The 19,320-nt window shown below is 44.1% G+C and overlaps 1 protein-coding gene across 1 annotated transcript in view; it reads right to left on the reverse strand.

Annotated features, from left to right (window-relative positions):
• Positions 1–18,314, reverse strand: part of LOC141111664 (vomeronasal type-2 receptor 26-like) — a 53,789-nt gene extending 35,475 nt beyond the window's left edge. Inside the window, exons 1-5 of the mRNA XM_073603813.1 lie at positions 18,229–18,314; positions 17,816–17,962; positions 17,539–17,700; positions 13,639–13,801; positions 3,258–4,076 (exon numbers count right to left, since the gene is read on the reverse strand). Coding sequence (XP_073459914.1) covers positions 3,258–4,076; positions 13,639–13,801; positions 17,539–17,700; positions 17,816–17,962; positions 18,229–18,314 — 1,377 coding nt within the window. The remainder of the gene's footprint in view (positions 1–3,257; positions 4,077–13,638; positions 13,802–17,538; positions 17,701–17,815; positions 17,963–18,228) is intronic.
• Positions 18,315–19,320: the final 1,006 nt, after the last annotated feature.

Below are 19,320 nucleotides of genomic sequence, written 5' to 3' on the forward strand. Positions count from 1 at the left end.
AGACAGGAGGTGAGCGGCACCAATGGAATATCTACAGAGGTTTGCAGCAGGCAGTCTAGCAGTGATGGGGATAGAAGTGAAAAGTCAGACAAACTAGGTGATACACAGGCAGACAGATCAGTTGTAGATGTGTAGGCAGGAGCAATGTCAGGATGCAGGCCGAGTTGGTAACAGATCAGTGGAGGAGCAGCAAGGGGAACAGGTAGATGCATGGTCAGAGGCAAGCCGGGGTCAATGCAGGCAGAAATGAGGAGCAGTCAAGACAGGCCAGGTCTGTAACAGTAGTCAGATGCAAAGTAACAGGTAGCAAGTATGTATGGGAACGCTGTAGACAAGACAGCACTGAAGCCTAGCACAGGCTCAGTTTAAATAGACCACTTGGCGCCAATGGGAGCAACAGATCTGCATGCATGAGCAACATATGTGCCTGTGCATGGGAATGTGCACAATTTCTGTGTGCGTGTAAAAGAAAATGAATTAATCTGTGCCTATGCACAGGTCACTGTCTAGATGAGCCATCCTGTCTGCTGGTATATCCTTCCTGACACCTTTCTTCAAGCACAGGAGCAGGCCTGGGAGGTCAGCTACAACGACACACACCCTCCCCGGGCAGAGCTAGGGAGGTAAGAGAGCTTCAAAAAAGGTTCCCCCAAATATTTATACCTTTCTCCAGCATACATCACTAACAATAAACCTCTAAAGCCGCGTACACACGGGCGGACTTTTCAACCGGACTGGTCCAACTGACTTTCCAATGGACTTTCAACAGACTTTTGACAGACTTCCGACTGACTTTTTACCGAACGGACTTGCCTACACACGATCAAACCAAAGTCCGACGGATTTGTACGTAATGACGTACACCGGTCTAAAATAAGGAAGTTGATAGCCAGTAGCCAATAGCTGCCCTAGCGTCGGTTTTTGTCCATCGGACTAGCATACAGACGAGCAGATTTCTGGGGCCGGCGGAGTTACAACATAAAGATTTGAAGCATGTTCCAAATCTAAAGTCCATCAGATTTGCGACTGGAAAAGTCAGCTGAAGGTTCGGTGAAGTCCACACATGATAGGATTGTCTGCCGGATTTGGTCAATCGGCGTCCGTTGGACCAGTCTGGTCGAAGAGTTCGACCGTGTGTACGCTGCATAAGGGGTTAGCCAGGGAGATATAAATATTGTATCTTCCTACACTATTCCCAGGGACAATACAAAACAGCAAACAGTAGAAAACAATAACCAGAGCTTAGGGGAGAATGAACAGGAAGCAGAACTATCAATTCAGCTCAGGCTAGCTACAACCTGACAGAACAAAATTTAAAGTAACATTCAATTATGCCTATTTTCTCCAAAAATAATTCATACACATCCTCTACTTAAAGTGATATTAATGTCTCCTTTTAAAAAAATAAAAATAAACATGGTATATTTACCTGCTCTGTGCAGCAGTTTTACACAGAGCAGCCCTGATCCCCCTCTTCTCAGATCCCTTGCTGGTGCTACCGGCCCCTCCCTTCTGCCGAGTGCCCCCAAGGCAAGCAACCTGCAATGGGGGCACCCAAGCAGGTTCACTTCCAAGCTTTGGCTCTGCATGTCCATTCACACAAGGAGCCACGGCTCAGCCTCATCCCCTCTCTCTGCTGATTGGCTCAGTGGCTGTGATTGACAGCAGCGAGAGCCAATGGCTTCTGCTGCTGTCTCAGAAAATGAGGAGGCAGAGTCCCCAGAGAGAAGAGGCACTCGTGCGCATCGCTGGATTGAGATTGGGCACAGGTAAGTATTAGGGTGGGCTGCACAGAGAAGGTTGAATACAAGGTAGAATGCATGAAGGTAAAAAGCCTTGAGCCTTTAAAACCACTTTAATGGCCCTGTTATGTAATGTTTTCATGAAACAATTTCTTGTTGTGTTTATCTACCCCTGTATCATCCTCTGGGAGCACCTGAACCTCTCCCCCTTTTTCTTCAATTCATTTCGAACAAGTAGTGTACGCTAGTTGTAGTTTTGTACACTGATTTATGCAGATAAAAAATCCCATAGTCTATAGTCCATCTTGAGCAAGCGTGGGTGACTACATTGTACCATACATTGGGACCATGGTGTAAACCTTTTACAACCACTTTAAACTACAGGCATTAGTACAGGCATTAGGCTTACCTGTAGCTACACTGGGTATCTCCTAAACCTGCACGGTTTAGGAGATATCCCTGTATTTGCATGTGGCGACGTCATCGGCACATGTGCACTTAAGCAAACTGAAGCAAAGGTGCGTACGTGCCGTTGCTTCAGTTGTACTGTGCTGCTCCCGGCGGCTCCTGTGCGCATGTGCGGGAGTGACGTCATCACCGCTCCGGCCAACCACAGCGTCGGAGCCGTAATACCCAGAAGTAAGTCTCCGGGTAGATGTCGGCTGCCAGAGGGGTGAAAAAGGACTGCTGTGGGGGCTTCAATCTCAGGTAAGTAATTCATAATGAGCTAGTATGCTATGCATACTAGCTCATTATGTCTCTGTCTTGCAGGTTTTTTTTCCAATAGAGTTTACAACCACTTTAAAGAGAAACTCCGGATGACCTCCCCATTTTTTTTTTGCCCCACTTACTTGATAGTGGTATCTGGACATTTCAAAATGGATCCAGCATTGACCCACTGAGATAATCTCATGCCCAGCCACGGCTTCGTCCCAAGCCGCCATGTTATCTCTGATGTCATCGAGAGGCCCGCTGGCTCTTTTGGGTTCAGCGGGCAGGCGTCTCGATGACAGGTTGATAGGCCCGTCCCCTCCTCCTGTTCTTGAACTAAAGGCTATGCCTCCTGGGATATGTGACATACATATCCCGGGAGGCACATATCCCGGGAGGCACATCAGGCAGTGTGCCTAAGGCGAGTGACGTGCATGGGGAGGCGTGGAGGACTTGAAAAAAAAAAAGACGTAAACAAAAGGAAAAAAAAAAGATGCCCTATTCCTGCAGAGGAAGGGAGGAGAGGTGGAGAGGTGGGATCGTCATTGGGAGGGTGAAGGTCCACTTCTAGTAAATAGCAGCACTTCCTGTTACAGGCTGACAATACTAAGCTGATGCTTTGAAAATTGCAGCAGCATTGTCAACCTGGTGTGCTCACTTCTTTAGTTGGCCATTGGCTATCTGCTATACCTGATATTACAAACAGTAAACTTAAAGTTTGTCACCTATCATAAATCATGACACATATCCCCCAAAGGATTCTAATAAAAGCCTAATCTATTTTTTGGCCACATTTGTGCTCACCTTGTGTCTATATTTCTCTTTATCATCTGCCTGACTTTTAAGACAAGAATAATTTTGGGATGAGTGCAGAACTTGCAGAACGTGGACCATGAATTCCACCGTGTGATACACAGGATCTGAAGTTCTGTCAGATGAATAATCTCCAAAGTCAGGTAAATGTTCCTGCCCCGTACAATTGTGAAGAGAAATATGATAAAGATTTTCATACAAAGAATCTTTTTCTTTGTTTTCTGACAAGCAAAAAAGTGTTGTCATCCACAGATCTTCAAGTAACTTGTCTTCTGGATGAATCATTGGATGGAAACTATCAACAAAATTCTTGAAATTCTTATCAGCTTGGGACCAAAAGTTCAAGGATAAGCTACAATTCAAAATATCTGGAAACTTTTCTATAAGAGCAATATGTGAGGCCCAACTGGGAGTAAGGATCAATGTTACATTCCTGAGTAATCTTCTCAGTGAGGATTCAAATATTAGATCATGATATGTTCCGCAGAGTATGACCACTTTTACAGATAATTTCTCAATGGTGCTACACAAACCTTCAAAATAACTCTTTTCAGGCATTAATAATTTGATACCAGATTTTATCATAAAGGCCACACAAATTTGAAGACTTGACAAATTTCTTAATAACCGAAACAATGCTCTTTCCCCACTTTCATCTGCAGATGATATTATTCCGACCCAAGTCCATCCAAAATGTCTGATAATTTCTGTTATATAACGATAAATCATGAAGTCATCCTCGACTGTACGATATAAAGAGGGAAAAGCATCTTTGTCGAAGAAAGAGTCATCAACTGCCCCATAACTGATCTAAAAAAACAGGGATAAGCATTTCAACATTGAGGCTATAAACATAGGAGATATGGCTAAGCTTTGAAGGACTTAGGAAGATACGCCTTTCTAAAATGAGATTTTAAGGTTCTATATATTAGGTGGGAAATGTGACATTTACTGCACATTCTCCATACATTCACAGATAAATTCTTTGCTGCGTTAATTAAAGACCGCTATATAAAGAATAACCTGCACTTTCAGTGGGTCAAACAACAGTCACCCTCATTCACTAAACAGTCACAAAAAAATATATTTTTTCCTGCAGATCCACCAGGCTTGAAATGTCCCCCTTTGATGGCCACCAGCGGACACTTTGCTCAGTTCCTTCTGTTACTGACAGCTGGAGTACCACTAGTGATTCATATCCAACTTTGACATAGTGATCAGATGCAGGCTAAGGGCTTCACTGACAAAAAAAAAGCCTTTGCAGTTAACCATTGCCACTTTCAGAACTGTACTTTAAAGGTAAAGGTCCCTTTACCCGTAGGACGTGTTTACCCTGCAAAGTGATGGGAATAGTCTTAGGAAAATAGATCCGTTTAAATGTAATAAGACGGGGGAAGAAGCGAGAATATAATATTCATATCTTGTGACACCTGTTATGTCATCTACGTAGTGGAATGCCCATGTGGCCATAAGTGCAATGGCCACACACTAATGCCGCATACACACGATCGGACATTCTGACAACAAAACCGTGGATTTTTTTCTGACCGATGTTGGCTCAAACTTGTCTTGCATACACACGGTCACACAAATGTTGTCAGAAATTCCAAACGTCAAGAATGCAGTGATGTACAATGCGTACGGCGAGCTGAGAAAAATGAAATTCAATAGTGAAAAGGGAAGAGGGGTGTGGAGGCGCCAACTCTGCTGACACTGTTATATGGCGAAGGTGTAATACATACACTTACTGGTAAATCAGTTCAGATGGGGTGGTGATGTCCATCAGGGGTTGTGTTGTCCTGGAATGTGCTGGTGTGCAGGCTTCACTGGCAGTCCTTCACCTCAGGGGATGTTGGTTCTTGGTTGAGAGAGGCTTAACAGCAGTGTCCAGTGTGTGGAAACTCCACGCTAACCACCCTGGAACCCGGAAGTGGAAGTGATTTCAGCGGTGCACAGGAAGTGTCCAGACACAGATAGGAGATAATACAGGCTACGTGCTCGGGGCTCACAGCTCCTTCTGCTGGCCTCTAGAAGGAGTCCAGTAGAAGGAGCTGTGAGCCCCGAGCACGTAGTCTGTATTATCTCCTATCTGTGTCTGGACACTTCCTGTGCACCGCTGACATCACTTCCACTTCCGGGTTCCAGGGTGGTTAGCGTGGAGCTTCCACACACTGGACACTGTTGTTAAGCCTCTCTCAGCCACTAACCAACATCCCCTGAGGTGAAGGACTGCCAGTGAAGCCTGCACACCAGCACATCCCAGGACAACACAACCCCTGATGGACATCGCCACCCCATCTGAACTGACTTACCAGTAAGTGTATGTATTACACCTTCACCATATAACAGTGTCAGCAGAGTTGGCGCCTCCACACCCCCCTTCCCTTTTCAGTGCTATGCTCACAGAGGCTATGGACACCCTCTGACGACGGCTGCCTCCTCTCTCTCCCCCTCCCCCCTTTTTTGTTCTAACATTAATGTTCTATCAGAACCATCATTATACAATTCCATTCCTGACATCACAAAATCTGAGCGCCGGAAAACCTTTCTTCTTCAAAATTCAATAGTGAGTGCAGCTCTTCTGCTTGATTCCAAGCATGCGTGGAATTTTGTGTGTCGAAATTGTGTACACACGCTCGGAATTTCCGACAACAAGTTTTGTTGTCGGAAAATTTGAGAACCAGCTCTCAAACATTTGTTGTCAGAAATTCCGACAGCAAATGTCTGATGGAGCATACACACGGTCGGATTTTCCGACAACAAGCTCACAGCAAACATTTGTTGTCGGAAATTCCGACCGTGTGTACGCTGCATAAGAAAATTGGTGATTAAGTTTAGAGAATGCATTAATAATGTACATTAGCGACATGATGTAGATGAGAAATATAATGTACATGAGAAATATAAATATGGAACAGATCCCACGGGACTAACATTTTATGGTATTGATAGAATTTTCAACCACTGGAGAGGATCTAATATGAAACAATTAAATATGTATGAATGAAAATAGATTTTTTGATAAATATCTTGCATCCTAGTGGTTTAAACATGAGCTGTTTTATTTTGGATGATTAAATATTAGGGTTAATTGTGTAGGTACATTTGACCTATTCTACTTAAAGGGGATAGTTGGTGCAGCTGTAGAATATGAAGTATTCTATGAATATGAATTTTATGTACTATATATTTTTAAAATGCTTTATATGGTTTACTGTTTTTATGATGTTTTAAAGGTAATTAAGAAATAATTGTCTCAATTGGAATATATGTCTAAATAAGTGCTGAGTTGAACTGATTAATAAACTCAATAACCACACAACATTTCATCAATATGGAAAAGAAAAAAACAGAAAAATATAAAAGGGATAAATTAATGCAACCACCAAAAATGAGGGCTGCATATACACTATGAATAAAATACTGCATATACACTATATTGTCAAAAGTATTGGGACACCTACCTTTACACGCACATGAAATTTAACTACTTGCCAACCAGCCGATGTCGTTGTACGGTGGCAGGTTGGCTCCATCGAGCAAATTGTCATAGCTGTACGGTGGGCACTTTAAGATATATAGGGGGCCCGCGCATCATGTGACGTAGGAGCTGATGCATATGCCCGGCAGCCGCAATGTCCACCGAGCACACGCGATCGCTCTTGAGGGAGACCGAACGGAGGTCTGTCAATGTAAACAGACAGATCTTCATTCTGTCAGGGGAGTAGAGAATGATTGTCTGGTCTTAGTAGTTAGAAACAGCGATCGGTCTCCTCCCCCAGTCTAATCCCATCCCCCACAGTTAGAACACACACTGTAGGAACACATTTAGCCCTGTGATCTCCCCCTAGTGTTAACCCCTTCCCTGCCAGTGACATTTATACAGTAATCAGTGACTATTTTTAGCTCTGATTGCTGTATAAATGTCAATGATCCCAAAAAAGTGTAAGAAGTGTGCGATCTGTCCACCTCAATGTTGCAGCTGTGCTAAAAAAATTTTACCAAAAAATGGAGAATACATATTGGCCTAAACTGATAAAGACATTTTTAAAATATTTATTATAGCAGAAAAGTACAAAATATTGGGGTTGATTTACTAAAGGCAACTCCACTTTGCAGTACAAGTACACTTGGAAGTGCAGTTGCTGTAGATCCGTGGGGGACATGCAAGGATAATAAAATACATTTTTGCTTGTACATGATTAGTTGATAAAATCAGCAGAGCTTCCCCTGATTTCAGATCTTAACCTCAGATTTACAACAACTGCACTTCCAAGTGCACTTGCAGTGGATTTGCCTTTAGTAAATCAACCCCATTGTGTTTTTTTTTTCAAAATTGTCACTCTTTTTTGTTTACAACGTAAAAAATAAAAAACACAGAGGTGATCTAGTACCACCAAAAGAAAGCTCTATTTGTGGGGAAAAAAGAGCATAAATTTTGTTTGGGTACCGCGTCACACGACTGTGCAATTGTCAGTTAAAGCGACGCAGTGCTGTATCGCAAAAAATGGCATCCCAGTCTTAGTGCGTAGGGTTCAATATTGAGTTGGCCCACCCTTTGCAGCTATAACAGCTTCAACTCTTCAACTCTCCGTGCCTCCCTTACCTCCCATGCCTCCTGGTACCGAGTCGGTCAGTGAAGGTGAACCTATGCACTTGGGTTTCACGTGTCTCTCTGCGGATGAGAGAACTTTTAGGAGGAGGGAGAGATTGTGCCTTTATTGTGGCCAGGTAGGTCACATTTGAAGCCTTGTCCTACCTGTCCAGGGAATGCCCGAACCTTGAGGTCCTGTCACGGACAGACCTTAGGTGGTGTTGTTTCATTCACAGTTATCCAGAAGGATAAGCCCCTGGTTTTGGTCACCCTTTCTTGAGCTGAGTCGTCCATCGAGATACAGGCTCTAATCGACTCTTGGGCTGCAGGCCTGTTCATTGATGCTGCCTTTGTATGGAAGCATTCGATTCTGCTGCAGCTGCGTGACACTCCACTTGCCATTGAGGCTCCTAAAGGGAGACCCCTACAGCCTGCCCATGTGACTCATGAGACGGTTCCATTGTCCATGGCCATAGGGGCTCTTCACCATGAGATAATCCAATTCCAAGTTATTTCCTCACCTAAGTTTCTGCTGGTTATTGCTTATCCTTGGTTACAGAGGCACAAACCCTCTTTTGATTGGCTTCATGCTGAGGTTCTCTCCTGGTCACCACAATGCAGTGAGATATGCTTCCAGAAGGTAGCCAAGGTCCTGTGCACCTCTTCACTCTCCTCCCTGCTGGAGGAGTACCGCGATTTTAGCGATGTCTTAGACAAAGGTCAAGCCGGTAGTTTACCTCCAGGCCGGCTGTATGATTGTGCAATTGACCTTCATGCCCCCTCGTGGCCGGGTTTACCTTTGTCAGTCTTGGAGGATAAGGCCATGGAGGAGTATGTTGCAGACACACTTTCTCGAGGTTTCATCCGCAAATCCTCGTCTCCTGCTGGTGCTGCTTTCTTCTTTGTGAAGAAGAAGAGTGGTGAACTGAGACCTTGTATTGATTATAGGAGTCTCAATCATTTCACGATTAAGAATGCCTATCCAATTCTGTTGATTACGGAGTTTTTTGACCGCCTCAAGGGAGCAACAGTTTTCACAAAGCTTTATTTGAGAGAGGCATACAATCTCGTGGGGATTAAGGAGGACAACGAGTGGAAAACTGTGTTTAATACCAGAACAGGCCATTATGAGTACCTCATAAGGCCTTTTGGCCTTTGTAACGCTCCAGCAGTTTTCCAGGAATTTATTAACAATGTCCTCTGAGATTTGTTGCAGTTATGTATGGTGGTTTATCTTGATGATATCCTCATAATTTCAAAGTCCATGGAAAGCCACCACACAGATGTCTGTTGTGTGCTTCAGAAACTAAGAGAGAACAATCTCTATTGTAAACTGGAGAAGTGCGAGTTCCATCGTGAAGAGGTTAAATTCCTGGGTTATGTAATTTCCAATGCTGGTTTTTCGATGGACCCAGAGAAACTTTCAGCAGTTCTACAGTGGCCCCCGACCCGTGGGTTTATGTCCTCTGCAGCGGTTCCTGGGCTTTGCCAACTATTATCGGATGTTTATTCGTAACTTACCATCTCTGGTCAAGCCCCTGACTGATATGACCAGAAAGGATGGTAACCCACAGAGTTGGTCTCCGGAGTCCATTAAGGCCTTTGAGAGTCTCAAGGCTGCCTTTGTTTCTGCTCCTGTGTTGGTACCTCCTGATCCTATGTTACCTTATGTCCTTGAGATTGATGCTTCTGAGACTGGTGTTGGCGCCCTTCTGTCTCAACGTCCTACCTCTGAGAGCGCTATGCATCCTTGTGACTACTTTTCCAAGAAATTGTCACCTGTGGAGTGCAATTTCAAGATTGGTGACAGGGAGCTGTTGGCGATCATTTTAGCCCTGAAAGAATCCAGACATCTCCTCGAAGGTACCACTGTGCCGGTTCTCATTCTTACTGACCATAAGAATCTCACATTCTTGTCTGAGGCTAAACGCCCCTCTCCCAGAATGGCACGATGGGCTCTTTTCTTGTCAAGTTTCAATTACATTGTCTCATTCTTACCCGGTACTAAGAATGTAAGAGCTGACACTTTGTCACGACAATTTTCATCCACTTCCAAGTTGGAGTCGGTTCCGGTTCCCATGATTCCACCTGATCTTATTCTGGCTACAGTTCGGACCAGTCTCACTTCTCCTTTGGGTGACAAAATTCTTGCTGCTCAGGTCCATGCTCCTCCTGAGAAACCTTGTGACCGCTACTTTGTCCCAGAGAGTCTCTGTACTGCTGTGCTCCAGACTTACCATTCTCCCAAAGCTGCTGGCCACCCTGGGAAGAATCAACTCTTTTGGGCCATTTCCCAACAATTCTGGCAATTCTGGTGGCCTAGTAGATGTGCTGATGTAACTGCCTTCGTAGCTGCCTGTTCTGTGTGTGCTCAGAGTAAGACTCCACGACACCTTCCAGTGGGTCTCCTACAACCCATACCCAATACAGAGAGGCCCTGGACCCACCTGTCTATGGATTTCATTGTGGAGTTACCCAACTCTCAGGGCAATACAGCTATCCTTATGGTGGTTGACCAGTTCTCAAAGATGTGTCATTGTATTCCACTTAAGAAGTTACCCACTTCTAAGGAACTGGCTTCCATTTTTGCTCGGGAGATCTTTTGCTTACATGGGCTACCCAAGGTGATTGTCTCAGACAGGGGTAGTCAGTTTGTGTCCCAGTTCTGGTGAGCCTTTTGTGCACAGTTGGGAATTCAGCTTGCTTTCTCCTCAAGTGTATCACCCGCAGTCTAATGGGTCTACAGAACAAGCCAATCAGTCCTTGGAGCAATTTCTACGTTTCTATATTTCTGACCATCATAACAACTGGTCAGACCTATTACCATGGGCAGAGTTTGCTCACAACAGTGCCTTGAATAGTGCTTCCTGATTGTCACCGTTTATGGCGAATTATCGTTTCCAACCTTCCATTTTGTCTGACTCATTTGTTCCGCAGAGTATTCCTGCATTAGAGGAGTATCTCCGTGGTCTTCGTTCCACTTGGACACAAGTCCATGAGGCTTTGCGACATGCTAATGATAGGTACAGACCTCATGCTGATCACAGACACCTGCCTGCGCCTTCCTACCAGGTTGGGGACAGGGTCTGGCTGTCATCTCACAACCTCCAACTTTGTGTTCCCTCACTGAAGTTTGCACCTCGGTTTATTGGGCCTTTCCGTATTCTTCGCAGGATTAACCCAGTGGCTTATGCATTAGACCTTCCTTCTAATATGCGTATTTCAAATGTATTTCATGTCTCCTTATTAAAACCTTTGGTCTGCAACCGCTTTACCACCTTGGTGCTACGTCCTCACCCTGTACAGGTTGAGAACCATGAGGAGTATGAAGTACAGTCCATTGTTGACTCCCGTAGGTTCTGTGGGTGCATACAGTACCTGGTGCATTGGAAAGGGTACGGTCCAGAGGAACGTTCTTGGGTCTCATCCTTGGACGTACATGCCCCTGTCCTCCTCCATGATTACGATAGATGTTTTCCCCTCAAGCCTGGTGGTCCTCCGAGGGGGAGGGGTCATTGAGGAGGGAGGTACTGTCAGGGCTGGGCTCTCAACTGTTGGCTAATTGCCAGCTCCTATCTCTCCACAGTTACTCAGCTGCTGATGATATCCCGCTCGTCAGTCCTGCCTACTTAAGCCGTCCAGTCCAAAGGTTCTCTGCCTTCGCCTTGGTCAACATCACAGAAACTATTTCCTGCAATCCTGTTCAGGGCTTGCTTTGCTGACATCCCTTCTGGCTCCAGATCCTGCTTGTTGTTCCACTACATTGATCCCTGACTTCTGGCTTGGCTGACTATCCGTTCCGATTACTGAAGTTTGGCTATGTTTTTGACTACGTTTGTTCTTTTCATTTTTATTATTAAACAAGTGTGATTTAACTGTACTTCTGTCTTCGCCTGATTCATGGTTTCTGACAGATAGGAGCTGGAAATTAGCCAACAGCTGAGCGGCCAGCTTTAAGAAAGGAAGGGTTCGCCCAGCTCTGACAGAACTCTTTGCTCCTCCCATGAACTTCCTGATTTAAGCCATGTCCCTGCACTTCCTGTTTGCCAGATTATTTGTCTCTCTCCAGCCGATATTTTGCTCCTTTGCGTACCTACAACTCTCCTTATCTCCACTACCACTCGTTACTGACCTTTGGCTTGTTTTTCATCTACTCTTCTACTTGATTCCAACCTGCAACAACTTGCTACCAACCTTTGACTTGTTTACTATGCTTTCTCCTTGATCCCTACCTGCTATACCTGCTACTGAACTAGTGGGGTAATCCAGAGGATAGCAACCTGGTACTAATACACAGTAAAATCTATCTCCACCATCAGGAGCCCTGGTGAACACTGGTTAGTGCTTAGACTCAGTACTTCAGATGAGTCCGCGTCATCTGCCAAGGTGACCTGGTGCTACACTTATCTAGCTGATTGGTGGGAGCCTGTCTACTGCTATTGATGCTGGTCCCTGAGTCTGACCCCTGACTATGACAACTATCTTTTCCTCTTTGCTAGATGGAGCAAAGGTACATGAGAGTGTACCATGCCAGGGGGAACACCCTGGCAAAGCGCCTTGTCCTGATGTTAATGAGAATAAGGATCTCTTTCCCACCACCCTGGCCCCTTGGCTGTAGGGGTCTCTGGGTAGGGGGAATTACTTAATTGTACTTAAAAATCAAGTGATGATGGGAAAACCCAGTTGTTGAGATGAGAACATATTTGTAAATTATTGTTACACTATTATATGTTTATGGATAGATCGTATACCACCCAGCCATTTTTAAGGCCATGGTCTAACTTTATAGCAGAGTCAACGGTTGAGGGCTATGACAATACACAGTGTGATACACCACAGAAAAGCTCAAGGAAATTTGGAGTGTTGGGAGGTTTTTCTATTTTGACTCATGCCAGATCCTCTAGTGGAAGCTTAATATTTTGTAAAGAGTGGTGGTGGCTATGGGGGAAGACTGTGGCCCATTTGTTTTTAGTCCTGATGAGAGGAGAACGAGAGATGAAAAATTATGTTTACTTTTTATGTGTCTGTGCTCCCTGACTGAGCAATGGATGTAGTGGAGAGATTTCTTAAGCATTTTTAAAATATTATGTATTTATTTTATTTTTTTAAGTTGTACTTGTATGTTGGCAGGTGTAGTCTGTTTCCTCCATTGCAAGAGGAGTGGTACCACAGCCTGGAGAGGAAATCAGTAGAAAATGTAGTTTCTTTATTGTTTCCTGGTCCCTGGAGGTAGCGTTCCATTTGTCTAAGCTGCATGCAGGTGACTTCTGGCAGCCATCCTGGGTCAGCCCAGTCTTAATAAGTTCCTGCCCCAAGTTTTGTCATGTATATTGCCAAGTGGTTAGGAGAGGGAAAGTGCAAGAAAAGTGGCTAGTGGTAGGGAGAGGTTCCTGGCAAGGAGGGACAGATTAGGGACAAGCAATCCTTCAGTGATGCCTACCCTTTGGGTCCAGATTCCAGCCTCTGAAACAGATGCAGTTGGTGCATCCGAATCCACTGTGTGTGTTTCCCTGGTGTGGTGCTCTTCTGCGGAGTCGCCTGTTCAGTTGAGCCTTTTCCTTTAATACAAAGCGCTTCATTCTACAACCAAGTTCTGTATCATCACTTTTCGTGCCATGCTGTACCTACCCACATGTATGCTTATGTATATGATAGATATGCTGAACTCTTATAATTTACATGCAAAAAAAAAGAACAGATGAGACACAGGGGAAAACAGACTGACAGAACAGATCTGACACAACAGACTTGAGTCATAATTCATGTAATTATACTCACTTGCACGTGGTGATACACAGATAATATCTGGGCCATAGGCAGGATTGTGGTTGAACTCTGGTCTCCAATAAAACCAGCTAATTTCTGGTGGTCTCGGCAGGAATAATTTGGGATAGTCTCTCCCGGTCCGGATAAAATCTGTAAAACACTTTTTATGGCTTTTCTGGGATGAGAACACGAGTCATAAACATGATATCCTAGGGTCATATTAGGCAGGATTGTTGGGTTATTATTCAATTGGTCAATGGCAAAAAGGAACATTTGAAGGTTCTTGAAGTATTGTTGCAAAGGTCTGTTAATATAACGGATTAGTAAATCGGCTACAAGAGGTCATCAGCTTCCTATAGCTTAAAGGTTTAGTGAGAAAATGGAAATGAAGAAAGCATTTTCCAGTTGCTCACATATGATCATAGCCATGTCAAAGGTCAGCTGCCCCACCCCTTTCCTGGCCACCCAGGCTGCTTACCTGAATAATGGCCTGGTGTGGATTTTGAGGCAGTCTGGTGCCTGTGGGGGTCTGCAGACAGAGGGCTTATCGGAATATGGAAGCCCCTGTAAAAATAAGGGGGCCCTCATGTTCTGCCCCTCATTTACAAAAAAGTAAACAGTAGACATAAACTAAACAGCCCCTTGTTCAGTTTGCAGCAGAACTCTCGAGCAGGGAAAAGTTCTAACCCGAACAACGAACCCCACTGAAGTCTATGGGAGCCAAACAGGAAAAAACAAAAGTGCCCATTTTTAAGGCTTAAATGCAAGTAATTGGCTTTAAAAGAGGTATGGGGGGCCTGGGTACTGCTGCCCTGGGAAACATGTATCAATGCAAATTTGCAATTGTTTTTTCAGGAGCAGTGATTTTAATTATGCTTGTGCAAAAAAAAAAAAAAAAAAAAGAAAAATACCTTTAACTATAGTGCCAGGGGGGTGTCCTACGTCAAAATTAAAAAAATAAAAACAGTGTGGGCTCCTGATAGGATACGCTGTATTCCTATACCTCTATTACTAGCTATCACCTTATTACTGTCTAGTTACATTACATTACCTGGGTGTGGCGGCATTCTCCATTCCGCCACACCCAGATTCTAGCGGATTCTGGGGGATGAGCGAGCACAACCCTCCTGAACCATACCAGGCCACATGTCCTAAACATTGAGGATGGGTGCTTTGGGGTGGGGGGTTTAACAAGGGGACCCCCCAGATCCTGTCCCCCCCATGTGAATGAGTATGGGGTACAAAAGTGTACAAAAAAGTAATAAAAACACAGAGACAAGTTTTTGACAAATCCTTTATTAAAAAATTAAAAAATAGTGTCCCTCAATGTAAATTCATTGTCAATCACGGACCTAAAAAAAAATAAATGCTCCACCTTCTGTAATGCCCTCCCCCTTATGACATCACATGCCCAGCATGCACCAGTTTGTGACGTCAGAAGGGACCCACACTCCCATGTTGAGGGCATGTGGCCTGGTATGGTTCAGGAGGGTGGGGCACTCACTCTTTCCTGACCTGCTGGGGTGCATGCCTGGATAAGTATCTGTTAAGGATTTTGTTGTGGGGTTCACCTAAAAATCCAAACTAGACCCGGAGGGCCTGGTATGAACTGGGGGACCCCACAGCACTTTTTTGTTATTATTCAGCTGTCAGCGGGGAAACCCATTGACATCTGATGACTCTTCAGTTATTAAGGATGATGTGGCCGGATTCCCGGCCCCACTCCTTAACAACCAGATTACACTGCTCCCTGGTTTGGCAAAGCTCAGTAAATTGCAGGGTGTTCAGCAAACAGCTGAATAGGAAAATGTTCGGCCCGAAGTCATGCTTGGGTCGAACCATTCACCCATCCCTAGTAAACAGCAAATAAACACACAGACACATTTGACGTGTCTTTTATTAAAAAAAAAAATCTGTTAATGTAACTCCATCTCCCCCTGAACCATACCAGGATGCCTCCTGAAGCCCCCCGCCTGCTGCAAGGCATCTTACCTCCATGCTGATGGGGACAAGGGCTTTAACACCACAGCCAGGGATGTGGGGGGAAGTTATCAAAATCTGGAAGCCACTATTAAAGTTGGCAGGTCCTATACCTACATAAATGGTAATGGGTTGAAGTGTGCCCCATGTTACTCATTCACAAAAATATCCCCCACACACAGACTCACACATCCTTGGGGCCAGAAATATGGGGATGCGGTCCTTGTCTCCATCAACATAAGGTACCTTGCAGGTTGAGGATATGTGGCAAGGTATGGTTAAAGAGAAGGAGAGCACATGCTTGCAGCCCCCCATGTCCTGGTCAACCAAGCTGCATGCCTGGTTAAAGACCTGGTATAGTTTTAGAGGAAGATCCCACACTTTTTTTTAAGCAATATAAGCTGTCCCTTAAAAATAATAATGATGTGAGGCCATCTTTCAAAATCCATGCCAGACCTTTATACAGTGGATGTCATTGATTGTTAGAGCACCAGTCGCTACGCAGTTATTGGTTGGTATGGTTAAGAAAAAACACCAGCCTGCACCCCCTCCCCCAAATCAATACCATGCTATTATACCCCATAGAGGGTCTCTTATGGATTTTAAGAGGGAACCCTCATAAAAAAAATGTAATTCCGCTCTCCCACAAAATCCACACAAGACCCTTACTGGAGCATGGAACAGTCTGGTTGACCAGGAATTGAGGGACAAAGAGCCACATTCTAAACCATACCAGGCCACATGCCCTCAACATGTGAAAGGTACCTTGGTAGGGGGGCACACCCCTGGCAAAGCACCTTGCTTCCATGTTGATGAGCACAAATTATTTTCTCCTCAACCCCGGCTGGTGGTTGTGAGGGTCTGCGAGGAGAAAAATTATGGGAATTTGGAATCCTCCTAAAAAATAAGGGTGATGTGTGAATGAGTAATGGGTACATGGAACCACTGATTACTAATTTATAAAAAAATAATATCTGACACCCTAACAAAAGAATAAACAAAATAAAACAAAAAAAATGTTCCACAATTCTAATCCATCATCAATGACTTTGTTCACCCATGTATCAATATGATGAGTGACAACTGCTGGCCCTCCAAAAAGAAAGGGGTGGATGGGGGTGGGGGTAGCATCTGATGACTCACATATTTTAAAGGGGCTTCCAGATTCTGACAATGCACTTCCCTCAACCACCAGGCCAAGGTTCTGGGGAAAGGGGCCTTGTTATCATCAACATAGACAAGGTGCCCCCTGCCGAGGCAATCTCCCCTTTTGAGTTAATGTGGCCTTCTACAGTTCAGAACAGAGGGGGCATGCTGGCTGCCCCCTTGTTCTGATCTGCTGTCTCCATTCTTGGATAAGGGTCTGGTATGAATTTTGGAGGGCCCATTTTCTTTTCATTTTTTATTTTTTTGTGTCGTTCTTGCAAATGGCACTCCTTTAAAATTCATACCAGACAACTATCAAGTACATGATATGAATTTTGGGGAAAACTACATTTTTTTTTTTTTTTTTTACAGAGAGAAAAAAATGTGCTGTTTAAAAAAAAAAAAAAAAAAAAAAAAAAAAAAAAAAAAAAAACATTCATCCTAAAAAACAATACCAGATCCCTTATTCTTTTTGAGACAGGCAAAAAAACAAATACTGATAAATAAAATAAAAATTCTGAGAAGAAAAAATCAGAAATCATCACAATCCCTACCAAAGTCCTCATCACATTTTCCCTTACATCAGGTTGAAGCAGAGAAAATAGCCAGTCCCTGTTGATTTAAATCCTCAATCTGTGCACAGGGATAGGCCACTGACCCTAGCTGCAGGGCCATATAAAATCTTGTAGTAGGATGGATGTGGCCCACAGGGCTGTCATTTGGGGACTCCTGCCTTACAGGTATGAGTTTCAATAGACTTTTATTTTTTTTGTTCAAGTTACTTACTTTAAACAGAGCATGTCAGTAACATTCGGCTTCTCAAGGATCTTGTACCCGCCCATCAGGCAGTTGACGGTGAAGACTCCTCCGATGATGATGTCTCCATCCTGAACATATTCATAATCCTCATATGCCGATACAATCTGCAGGTGACAAGCTGGTGATGGGCTGTTGATACCATTCAGGCATAATGTTAAACACAGAAATGAAATAAGCCACATTGTTTTACAGAATGAAAGGCTTCCATAGATCTGAACAAATGCAGAGCAAAAAAAATCTGTACATGACACTGGATGGTGTGAGCTGCTGTGTCTGCAGCAGGTCTGAGCCCTCTGTGCTCGGTTTATAAAGACATGTAGTGCAGAGATTTAGATTCTCAAGTTTATTTAGCCGTAGTATGGAGGAAAATAGGCCTTTGTATTTTAGTTGCCTGAAAAGATTTTATAATAAAGTAAGTTAAAGCATTTTCTATTAAAATATGTAATGTGCTAAAAACTCTATTCCATCTTTTCGATATTCCTTGTCAGTTCTATTTTCTTCTCCACCTGATGCTCTGAAAAGTTCATTACATTATGATAACATAAAAAATATAATGTGAATAATATTGGACTTATTTCGTCAATTGACATCTTTCTGTAGCAGATTGTTAAGGCCAGACTCCCCCTGGTGACTGGGATACATCAGAATTTAAACCACCCTTCCAGCGGGTTCATCCAAGCCTCAGATTCTTGAAAGGGCTTTCCAGAAAGTTCAGATATAGTAAGGTTGGTTACCCATGCCATATCTATGGCTCAACATTATTCAGTTCAACATGGAAGAGGAACCTCTTGACCTGAGGCCTCTGTATTCCTATAGTTCCAGGCACTGCATGACACTCCACCAGACCAGGATGCTACATCCCCGAGCATCCAGTTTATTACAAGGAAACACAAGATTTTTACTCAATCACAGTGCTCTCCCTTGTATGGGCCAACCGCTCTATCTCTGTACAGCCCATTAGTAGTCTCATTTACTTTTATTGTTCAATTTTTTTATTGAAAGAAAGAACAATGAATCACAGCAGGATTAATCAAAGAGAAATCTTCCTCCAAGATGGGAGGAGGCAATGGTAGCAGAAAAACACAATGCAGAGGTAGGGATGCAGCCCATTTGTAACCAACATCAAAAATAAGACAAAAAAAAAGAAACAGCAAAGTATAGACAGTTATTATAAGGCTACTCTGTGAGAGTTAGTTTGGGGACCCTCAGGAAATTGTTGATGAATGGGATCTAGAAACTGACAAGATTCCTATAGCACTGACACTGATGAGCACTATAGTGGCACTGTAGGGCATAGATAGGCACTGTAGTGGCACTGTAGGGCACTGATGAGCACTGTAGTGGCACTGATGGCCCAGTAGGGCAGTGATGGCACTGAGGGAATTGTAGGTCATTGATGGCACTGTAGTGGCACTGTCGGCGACTGATGGCACTGTAGGGGAAACTGATGTGGCACTGATGGGCACTGTAGTGGCACTGATGGCACTTTAGGGCACTTATGGCACTGTAGGGGCACTGATGTGTTACCGATGGGACTTTAGTAGGACTGGCGGCACTGTGATGGCACTGATGAGCACTGTGATGGCACTGATTAGCACTGTGATGGCACTGGTGGCACTGTGATGGCACTGTGATGGCATTGATGGCATTGAAGGTCAGACCAAATGCAGCCATGAGAGCTGAACCAGACATGATGCCAGTTTGTTGACAAACTGATCACTCCATCATTGGACAGAGTGATCATGTGGT

This window comes from Aquarana catesbeiana, linkage group LG11 (genome assembly GCF_042186555.1).
Source record: "Aquarana catesbeiana isolate 2022-GZ linkage group LG11, ASM4218655v1, whole genome shotgun sequence".
Taxonomy (NCBI): Eukaryota; Metazoa; Chordata; class Amphibia; order Anura; family Ranidae; genus Aquarana; species Aquarana catesbeiana.